Source organism: Rhinolophus sinicus, chromosome 10 (genome assembly GCF_057876585.1).
Source record: "Rhinolophus sinicus isolate RSI-liver-muscle chromosome 10, RSI-T2T, whole genome shotgun sequence".
Lineage (NCBI taxonomy): Eukaryota > Metazoa > Chordata > Mammalia > Chiroptera > Rhinolophidae > Rhinolophus > Rhinolophus sinicus.
The window spans coordinates 2,413,513-2,424,476 of record NC_142510.1 but is presented as its reverse complement, the minus strand read 5'-3'; the positions used below and the strand labels follow the sequence as shown (position 1 = coordinate 2,424,476).

The following is a 10,964-nucleotide window of genomic DNA, read 5'->3' as shown; positions in this document are numbered from 1 at the left end:
CACGTTGAAGGTCATCTAAAGGCTTTCCAACACCGTGGCGAGAGAGAACTGGTCAGTCTGCGCATGTCCTGTGAGTATAGCAGAACTGCACGTGGCAAACACCAGGTGTTTCCCAGAGAAACGCTCCTGGGCTCACGGATTTGCCGGCTGCAGCCTAACCGACTCTGAGACAGGCTGACCCTGACCCTTCTCCGCCTGGGCATAGTCTTCCAGCCAGAAGGCGTCTGAGGAGGCTGAGGACGAGGACGAGCTGTCTTTGTCCCGCTTCGCCATTGTCCAGTACGGGGATGGCGGTCTCCCCTCTCGCTCGTGATCTCGCTGACCCGTGACGTCACAGTGGGGGTCTGTGCCTACGCTGACAGCACGGTGGTTCTTTCTGTGTCCATGCCATTCTCTGGAGATGGACATTGGCCTCCTGGCAGGGTGAGGCCCAGTGGGCAGTGGAGACTTGGGAGACTTCTGTTTTTTGTCTAAAACCGCATCTTTGTCACCGGTGCGTGTGAAAGGGTCATCTTTTGTCTGCTCAGTGTTCTCTGTTGTGCTGAAAAGAAGAGTGAGTGGAAAGGATTCTTAGTGTCTGAACACTCACCGTCCCCTGACAAGTTCTCTTATAACCTGCTCGGGTTCATACAGGCTTCAGCACTACCGTTTGTGTTGGAATTTTTCTCTTTTTCAAAGTACCTTTAAATTTGTTTCCATTCCTAAAAGTAAGTGCAACGCAGCCTTCCGTTATTTCGCATTATTTTAAAAAGCTCTGCAGACTTAAGGCTCGGAATAGTAGCAGAGCTCTGAGGGTGGGTTCATTTCACTCCACCCAGGAGAACAGGTCAGCCTGCCTCTCCTCCATAGAACACGTCCTCACGGGTCGTGGGCTCAGCAAGAACAGGATTTTACCCGTTTTCAGGGGATTAGCAGAGGCCCTGGTTCTGCGCTGCAGATAAACAAGCTCTGAGAGGAAGTGATCTGCCTGAGATTCAGAGCAGGGTTTGTTTTCATTCCATCTGGATGATGAACCCTTGATCATGGCAAAGTCTGCGGTAGGTTTCGCAGGACGAACCAGACATGTCCCTGCCGTCACAGTTTACATTCTCCCAGTGTAACAGAGAAAACAACTGTGTACGTGGATCATTTCATTGGAATTGGCATAAACGCTGTGAAGGAGAGAGGTGGGGTGCGAGGACAGCATAGGACAACTGGACCTGACAGCACTGAACATTTCCTGTAGGAAACCTCCAGGACAGTTGGCACTGGGAGCCGTCTGGAGGCATCCTGAGCTTGCTGCAGACAGAAGAGCAAGTGCAAAGCCCTGGGGCCAAGAGCAACACAAGGTAAAACAGCTGCAAGCCAAAGTGGATGGAGGGCAGGGAGCGCAGAGTGACGTGGCTGGAGGGGTGTGCAGGTGCCAGCCACCCATGGACCGTACGGGACGGGTAGGATTTGGGCACTTATCCTGAGAACAGAAGAGCTTAAAGATTTTTCAGCAGCAGGTCAGGATCCGATTTGCATTGTAAGAATCATACTGTGTATAGGACGAGGGGACGAGAGGAGATTCGGGGAGACAAAAGGGTGGCTTTGACTGGGGTGATGGTAGTGGCCAGAGAGAAGTGGACAGATGTGAGGGGTAGTTGGAAGGTGAATAACAAGTCTTAGTGATTGGGGGGGTGGGGGAGACAGGGAGGTGGAGAAATCAAGTACAACCCCTACGTTTCCGACTTGTTCCACTGGTCAGACAGTCGCCCAGAAGAACGGCCCCTGGAAGAGCAGAGGTGAGCTGGCTTTTGATTTTAGGCGTAATGATGACGTTGAGAGGCTTATGATACATCCAAGTGGAGATTGCCAACGGGTGTTTAAATACAAGTTTGGAGATAATACATTTTGAAAATTATCAATGTGTGGATAATAGAAACCACAGGAACCATTGATACTGCCCAGGAGATTGAGAGAAGAGAGTCAAAGATTAAACCTTGAGGAACTCCAAGGTTGGGTAAAAAGAGACCAAGAGGAAGTGACAGAGGTCATAGGACAATCAGGGGAGTGGGTATCGCTGGGAAATGGTGCCGTCTATACAACTCTTTCAACAAGTTTGAAGTCAAGGGGCAGGACAGTGGCTGACAGGGCAGGGGGAGGAAAGTGGAGGTGAGGTGGGGCTTGCTAAGATGACAGAGGCTTAAAGTGGCCTCAGTGTTACTGGGAAGGATCCAGAGAGAGCAGTTGAATATGCAGCAGACAAATGAGGAAACGTTTAGGGGCTGACGTGTATGTTTGGAGGCAGATTTCCCATCAGACAGTTGGTTCCTTTCTTTTAACTCCAGGTTCAAGGCTCTTGCCTTTATCATTCTTCATAGTAGGTCCTGCAGATTGTCCTTGGCGAAAGGGTTTGGACATCCACTGACTTATCCAGCGTGTCACCCATCCCTCCTACCATGGTCCAGTTGAACCCTGTACTTCATACACCCCGGAGGACTCTCGTGTAACTAAGATTTCCTCAAATGAACGACTTACCATGTTTCTGGGAATTTGGTCTCGGGGATTAAATCATATATTTCTTGCCATTCTTGGGGTATGTCAATAAAATCTCGGTAAACCTTGATTTGAAGCACTGTTCCTATGGTGATACGTCGCAGAAGCTTTAAAAATTCTCGAAGAGTATATCCTAACACGTTGGCATGGCCAACGCTAATCAGAACGTCACCTGAAAAGGGGAAAAAATATCAATAAGATTCAGATGATGATTTAAAGGGATCGTACCACCTCTGACTTCCTTGCAAACTGTTGCATTTTATGTATTCATATTGGTGGTTCGCTTTAAACCAAAACCAGGCTTCAGCTTTTATTTAATAAAAGTGACCATCTCAATGGCATGAGTGTCCTTTGCATAGTAAAGAATGCATGCAGGATGTTTCTTAATGGCACTGTAATGGCAGATACTGCATCATGTTTTTACAGTATTTCTGAAGTCCTTGGTGGGACAGAGACTAGACCCTTCATAATCTGAGCCATCCTTTAGGGTTCCAAAAATGTGCTTGTTTCAAACAAAATGAATGGCTGTTACTATGAAAGAAAAAGCCACTTATACGAGGTGGTTAATAAACGACCTACTTTCTACTGTACCTGCCTGGCAATTTCCAGTGCCCTCCACCGTAAGCAGACTGTATTAAATATCAAGCCGTTCGTGTTAATTTTCTGCCCTTGTACAGTATCGGGTGAGCTAATCACTCTGCATGCAACACTGGACAATGAGCTTGCTTTAATTAAGCTTAAGATGTGTCTACAGAGAATACGTTGATCCAAAGGAATATGATGGCTAGCTCCCCATTTAAAGGCCGTGCTGGACAGGGAAGGAAGCGTGATGGTCAACCATGGAGCTTCTGAGCCCACAGCAGGTAGCACGAGAACCACATCGTGACAGGAAGCCCCTAAACCCCCAAATTGGGTGCTGAAAGGACCAATTATTCACTTGCACGCAGCTCCCTACCCCACAGCAGCTAGGGCATGGACCTGTAAACGAGAGCCAGCCCTCGGGCCCTCCCACCTGGGCCACTGACCTGGGGTGAAAGGAGCACGCCCAGTCCCATGCCCTTTGTTCGCCCCGTTTTCCAAGCCTGGTTCTCCAGCCTTTCGCCAGTTCTATCCGACTTGATGTTCTAAGTTCAGTGCCTTAACAGGACATTTCTGCTGCTTGCAATGAAGAGCGCTGACTGCTACGAGCGTATCCCACGAGAGAGGACGGAGTGCAGAGAAACTGCCTCTTTGGACAGGCTCACCAGGTAAAGTCGTAGTCTTCAGATCTCACTCGTTCTAATGGAATGGAGACTAGATAGCTAAGTTGGATGAAGTGAGTGTGATGGAGTCCCAAAGCACGTGTGCACCTCTCGGTGGGTGGGAAGCTGGCGGCCCCTCCACCACCCTCGGCCCCAGGCAGCTGAAGCCTAACCTCAGAGGACAAGTCAGGATGAAGCATCTTCTCTGGTACTAGCCCCGGAAATGTGCTGAGCCCAAAGGCAGCCTCCAAGGGATGCCAGGACAAGTTTCCATGGATCCTATCAGAAACAAGTTCTGGGAATTCAAGAAAACGCACGCTTAGAAGGGGGGAGGAAACCTATTTTGGTCTTAAAAAGTAGCTGGGGGCACAAACCAACCGCATCTCTGGCGCTGACTTCTGAAGGAAACGAGGCTGCTTCTCCCAACTACCTGCAGACCGTGGGCCAACGGAGCTTAATTACAAAGACAGAAGACTCACTGGGCGGGCCTACTTGTCTGATGTGAAAAGGGGTGTTTATAGCTGAACACCATGGGGTGGCATTCTGCTTAATTATGTCATTAAAGGGTGACTTTTCTCAAGAGGGCAGAGAATAAACTGACCGTCCTGGCTATAAACCAAACGTGTCATTGTATGCATGTGATTACTATGGCAATGGATATTAACATTCCCCTTCATGAAGAAACACCGATCTGGTCTTATGAATACCGACCTCGTTACATACTTTTTCTGTTTTAATAGGCTGTAGGAACCACATCACAGAAAGTTTGTTTCAATTACCTATATAAGTCAACTTTGCAGCAGCCAAGCCGCTACCGAAAAATAGCTTTCATTTTTTGTTTTTCATCTCTCCCAACGAGGCTGTAAGTTCCCAAAGCTGCATGTGGTTAGAGACCACGTGTGTTTGGCTCAGCATGCTACCCCGGCACCTAGCAGGATGCCTGCACACAGCAGCCATTCAGGAAATGCTTACTGAACGAGTGTGGCCTGGGAAGGGTGGTAGCCAGTATAAGACTTGTATTTACCTTCAAAGCTATTTTAATTTCTTCTGGATATCGCCGTCTGTGCAAGCCATTCTGGCCAAAAGGAATTTAACGTTTAGCCAAGATAAACTAACACTAAACTAAATTAGGAAATCAAGATGAAACCCTATTATGAAATACCAAAGGCAAGAAATTTAAAGCACGTGGATGAGAACAGGGTTGGGACATAATGGGGTCAAAGACAGCAGGTTTCTGGGAGGTTCACCTCGAAATCTCAGTCACCGTCCAAAGGACCAAATTAGCCTTGGAAGCCTCGACCCCGACGAGGAGTGGCTGACTTGTGATAAGCAGATCTGGGACTCGGGACTTTCTCTGGACTGAAATCTCATTTCTAGTCAAAGGTACGGGCTTTCTAGGCAGACAGGGTCCAAGCCCCAGCTCCGAGCACTCAGCCCCGTCGTGAACGGGTTACTTCTTCTAAGTCTCTGTATTTTGTTACCCACCTTCCCGGAGTGTTGCAAAGATTAAATGAGCTCCCAGAGGTGGAAACACTTTGCACAATGCCTGGGACAGGTACTCATTCACTTATTCAACACAGACATAATTGATGCTGGGGCTGTAGGTAAGTCCTGGATTTAAAAGAGGAATTCAATTCTGCCTCTGCCCCCGAGGAGCCACCAGCTGTGGTCCTGCCACCAGATTCTGTCTCCTGTGCATAAAAACACTCCTGTCTCACTCTAGGGAGCATGCACTCTGATTATCAACCAGCCTCTGTCAGTTGACCCCAGAGACGCCGAGGAGGACACGCAGAGCCCGAGGACCTGTCCTGGAGACCCTTTGGTCTGGGACGTCCAGAACTCGGGCAGTTGGAGCCCCGACACCAAGTAGTGATGCGTGGAGAAAATGCTTTGGATTTTGAGGTGAGGGAAACTGTTTCACGATAGCATCATTTATCGACTTTCTTGAATCCACGGCTGCTAACTCTAGCTGTGGTTAGAATCACCCGAGGAGCTTCTCAACTGTCCCCAACCTCCAACCGACGGAGTCAGAACCTCTGGGGAGATGAGGCCCAGACATCTCAGTTTTTCAAAGCTCCTCGGGTGATTCCCATAGGTAACCAGAGTTGCACACTAGTGGTTTACCCCACTGGGCTCCTGCTCCACAATCATTTTTTACCTAAAAAAGACACAAGTCTAGAGGGTCTCTAAGAACAGCCTAAGAAAAATGATTCCCAGTATTCCTACAGCCCTGTAGTTTACAAAGCACTTTTATAAAAATTACCAAACCGCAGCAACCTCTGACGAAGGTGGTATCATCCCAATTGAGAGATGAGGGAAGTGAGGCCTGGAAAGTAAAGTGACTTTGTCCCAGGTCATAGAACTCGAAAAGGGGCAGAACCAGCCAACGCTGTAGGCTTTTCCTTGTCACCACGTTACTGTCCCTTTGTGCCTCCCTGACTCCTGGGCACAGCTTTAGACCCAGCAGGCGCTGGGCAGACACCTGCTGAACTGGATGGGAAAGTAACTCACCCAAGATGAGAAGCAGGGAGGTGTTGATACAGCCTAGGGCTGTGGATTCTTCCAGAGAGGGTTCAGGTTCCCTCTCCTTGGTGTGACCATGGGCAGCTTAGTAAATATCTGCTCCGTTATCTATAGGGTTGTTTAATGCAGAACCTACCTCAGGGTTTGTCAGGAGGATGAAATGAGATCATGATGTAAACGTCAATGACGGTTAATACCTACAGAGAAGAAATCTGTCCACAGAGCCCGAGCCTGGAGTGACACTACCTGAGTTCGCATCCCCCTTGCTCGATGGGGGGGGGTGGGAGGGTGCAACTGTCCAAGGAACTCAATCTCACTGAGCCCGTTTCCTCACCTATAAAAGGCAGGTGATAATAGTTCCTCCCTACAGGGTTCCTGTAAGAATTCAGTGAATAAATACACACACAACAGTGAGGGTTATATAAGCGAGAGCGGCTGGCTGGCCCCAACAAGGCTCTCAAATAACGCCATTGCCATTGTGGTGATTACATTGACACCTAAGGCATTTGGGGGAGGCGTGGGGAACCGCAGTCACCTGGCTGGAGTTTTCCGTCCCTGGCGGCAGCGCCCTGCTTGATGAGGTGGGTGACCTGGAGGTAGGGCCCATGCTGGATGATGAGCAGGCCTAACCCCAGGCTGCCCACAGTTAGCTTGGTCTCCTGCGTTTTGCTCAGGTTGTGTACAGATGGCTGGTCCTTGAGGCTGTTGGGTCTTTCTGAGAAAAGGAGGGAGATTTGTTTTAGTCCTTCACCTGGACAGCAGCACACAGCACTCACGGGGTCCTAAAGCCAGACCCCGAGGGCAGTTAACCTCTCCATTCCTCAGTGCCCTCAGCAGTAAAGTGAGGATAATAAAAGTGTCCACCGCAGAGGGTTAGGAGAAGTGAATGAGACAGTTAAAAGGCTTTTTTTTTTTTTTTTGCACAGTGCTCAACACGCTGTGAATGTTTAATGTTAGTTATTATTATCCCGTCATTTAACAGATATTCATTGACTCAGGAAGCGTCTCTTGCCCTCATGGATCTTCCTGCCCAGTGGAGGAGACGTCAATCGGGTATGTAATACACGTTGGATAACAGCTGTTAACACAGGCGATGAAGGGAAAGTAAGGAAGGCTCGAAGGCTCAGAGGGTGACCAGCAGGCAGGCTCCGGTGGGGAAGGTGGGTCAGGCGTCACACAAGAGTAAAATTGGAATTGAGGTCGAAAGGGCCAATAGGAAATATTTAGACAGAGGATTTGGAAGGGAGCATATTGGACCAAGGATCAGAGACCGATCAGAAGTGGAGGACACCAGTCGGGGGTGGGTGGGAAGAGCAAAGGCAGAGTCACTGCTGCCTCAGGGTTGTCTTCCTGGAAAAGCTAGAGGAAGTTTACTCAGAACGCGGTAAGATTTGCATAAAAAAGAAAACAAGACACCTCTGGCTGCTATGTGGAGGGTGGGTGATGGCGTCCAGAGTGGAAGTGGGAAATGAAAGGGTCACAGCAGCTCCCCAAGTCTGTCATGGCAATGACAGTGGAAATGCACAGTAGAAAAAGCATTTGGAAGGAGAGCTCGGGACAGTGGGTAGTGAGGGAGGGGTTGAAATTTGTTTTCTATGGAACTATACTTCACAAGGAAAGTTTCCAAGCCTGAGGAGTGATTGAAAAGTTATTTTCCCCTAGAGGAAGCTGGGGGAACTCATTTTCAGTACGCAGGAAGCTTCTGGGGAGATTTGTGTTCTGCACACTTTTCCAGCATTTCACACACACGCAACACTTTTCCTTAAGGATAAGTGACAAACAGTTACCAGGCCTTTGCCAAATCCATGTGACTGGTGTTTGGGGGGCCCAGGAGTCCTCCCTATTACTGAGGAAGGAGCTTCCCCTCTCCCCCGCCCCACCTGTCAGGAGCTGATGGGGTTCACAGCCCTTTCCACCAAGCAAGTGTCCTTCCACATCTCCAATCCCACCTTCCCAAACCACAGATGCTCTGTCTGCAAAAGTGATCTAGTGTAAAGAAGGAACCGTCCTCGGAGACTTTTCAAGATATATTATAGGAGTGACTTACAGCCGGTCGTCCCCTCCTGAGCCTCTGGTTTCTGAGCTTACAGAGAAGTGGCCCCTCAGGTGGGGTGTGAGTTCCAACCTCAGCTTGCAAATTAAGTGTGCTTATCATATAATTGAAGTGTCTCACGAGACAGAATGGTTAAGTGCAAGAAGTCAGACTCAAAAGACTCCACACTCAATGACTATTTTTGTGGCATTCCCGATGGAAAGGGCAAAACTATAGAGCGCAGATCAGGAGTGTTGGGAGCTGGGGTGGGAGAAGGGGTTGGCAGCCAAGGGGCAGCGCCAGGTAATTTGGGGTGGGCTGGGGAGTACTGTTCCACATGTTGATGGTAGTTAAACGTGGGTATACGTTTGTCAGAGCGCAGAGCTGCACACTGAAAAGGGGGGCTCTTACTGTATGCAAAATATAGACGGGTAAACAAAGGAGGGCGAGAGGCCAACAGGGTGACGTGCCCATTTTACAGAGGCGCGAAACCAAGGAAGGCTTGTTCCCACTGACCTTTTCTGCTTCCGCAAAAGAACTTCTCCATGGCCCTGGGAGGGCAGGCCGCTCAGGAGGGCCTCCCGGAGCCCACGCCCAAGCTGGAGTCGGTTCACCTCCCAACCGTCCCGAACCCTCCAGGAGCTCGGTGCTGGTGGGGGAACAGCGCGGACCCGACCGTGGGCGGGCGGTGGGGAGACCTCGGGCCCCGCCCCTCGGGTTGCCCCCCAGGGTCGCTGCGACGCTGATGCCCGGAAGTTGGGCAGCAGTGCGGCCCCTGGAATACGGAGTGGGAAAATTTGGGTGGAGAAAAGCAAAACTGCGGGGACTCACACAGCACCTGCCTCCCAGTGGGTTGGCATCCGTTCTTGGGAAACTACTGAAATGGGGAGAGTGGAGGAAGCACAGAAGAGGGTCTCAAAGATGTGAAGTGGTCCCCAGAGCCCGTCACAGGTAGAAGGTCACAGCCGAGCACAGACTCCTCTGCTGCCTCCCAATAATGGTATTTTAAGTATTGGCCTCACTGCCCTGGAGCCGCACTGTTTCCGTGGATGTTTTCAAAGAGAAAAGGCCAAGGGGTGATCTGAAGAAAAATGAGTCATTCGTTCTTCCTTCTTTTTTCCAGAATAACCCCCCACCCACACATTCACTCCTACAACAAATATTTACTGGAAGCCTGCTCTACAGTTTGTGTGATGCTGGCGACACAACAGTACCCAAGACGAACTAGGTCGATGGCACTGAGATTCAAACATCAGATGAAGTGGACAATTTTAGGAAAATATCAATGATCAAAAGTAAATTCTAGAAGAAACGGAAAACAACGGAATTGAGGTCAATCCTGTTGTCGTCCGCACTCTGCTGACACTCAGGCTGGCGCCTTGCATTCGGAAGCGTCGGGCCCCGCACAGGTATCCCTGTCACCCTGGATAAGTGGCGGCTCCCCGGAGGCTTCCTGCTCCCGCTGCTCTGGGCCTCAGGGCTCTCCTTCCTGCAGGTGCTCTCCTGTGATACACAGGTGACCCGTTTCCTCCTGCAAACCGTCCAGCGAAGCGTCTGGCGAAGCGTCTGTCCAAGCGTCTGTCCAGGTACCCAATTAACTCTGTCACAAAATGCAGCCTTTTCCTCCATTTCCCTATCAGTACGGGGATGGTGAGAGGTCTGGGGAAGGAAGCCTGGCAGCCATCGAGGTTCTGGGAGGGGAGCATATCAGCGCCTGGCACAGGGTGCGGGGGGCACCTGCCCTCCCTCCATCCCAGGCTGAAAACTCTCCCACTGGCGATGCCAATTCCACTGACGGGTGGAAGTGCAGGACACAAACTCATGGGTGCCGTGCTGGGTGCCCAGGCCCCCTCAGGACGGAAGGATGTGTGCCTCCCCCACCTCCATTGCTACCTGAAGATGCTTCTTGTCCAACGTCACACGCTCCCAGGGCAGCCAACACCCAGTGACTGGTGAATACAGGGTAAAAGCGCACTCCCTCAGCCCAACTCCAACAACTCTGGAGGGCCATCCCAGCTCCAGGCTCCCTATGGGGTCCACTGAGGTGCTCCTGTGGCCGCACTGCTGCTGGCTTCTGTGTCCTTCCCGCCCCCCACAGGTGTGGGTCCCAGGTGCACTCCCCAGTAAGCTCCCTGCAGCTCAGCGTGTCTCCCAGAGGACCCGACCTCCACCAGCTGCTGGGATGGTCTGGAAGAACGGATGCTGAGATGGGATTTGGGGCTGGATAACCGGGGCCCAGGTGATAGTGAGGACCCCACCCCCCAGTGGAGGAGGAGGGGAAGTAGCCTCAGGCCCAGGGAAGCACTAAATGGATTTACTAAATGATACAATGGAATGGCACCCTCACCATCCCCCTGGGCGCCTCTCACCATCCCCCTGGGCGCCTCTCACCATTCCCCTAGCCCTGTTTTGACAGTAAATGGACAGATACAGCGAGCGCAGCCTGAGAAGGACGTGGCAGCCAGAAGCTCAAACACCTCAGGCACGGAGGCCGGGGCGCCCCACCACACAAGCCATCGAGGCCATCAGAAGTGCTAGCAGATGGTGAGAGGAATCTAGGATGAAGGCTCTGCTGGCCTTCCCACAGGAGCCGAGGCCCACCGGGGGGCTCAAGGTGCTGCTCAGAACTGGAAAGAAGCCAGTGGGTC

General features: G+C 50.9%; 1 protein-coding gene across 1 annotated transcript; it reads right to left on the bottom strand.

The window, feature by feature from the left end:
* Nucleotides 1-120: 120 nt before the first annotated feature.
* On the bottom strand, nt 121-10,710 carry PDZD9 (PDZ domain containing 9). Its single transcript, XM_088801501.1, has 5 exons — nt 10,686-10,710; nt 8,993-9,091; nt 6,820-6,999; nt 2,503-2,692; nt 121-541 (listed from the first exon to the last, which is right to left on the bottom strand). The coding sequence occupies exons 1-5, from the start codon at nt 10,708-10,710 to the stop codon at nt 133-135; spliced, it is 903 nt and encodes a 300-aa protein (XP_088657627.1). The 3' UTR covers nt 121-132.
* Nucleotides 10,711-10,964: the final 254 nt, after the last annotated feature.

Coding starts and splice junctions, on each gene's coding strand:
- PDZD9 (XM_088801501.1), bottom strand. CDS start 10,710: ATGGTGAGAGGCGCCCAGGGGGATG. Junction 2,693..6,819: donor GGACGGAAAACTCCAGCCAG/GTGACTGCGGTT, acceptor TCCCCTTTTCAG/GTGACGTTCTGATTAGCGTT. Junction 542..2,502: donor ACCAAATTCCCAGAAACATG/GTAAGTCGTTCA, acceptor TCTTCTTTTCAG/CACAACAGAGAACACTGAGC.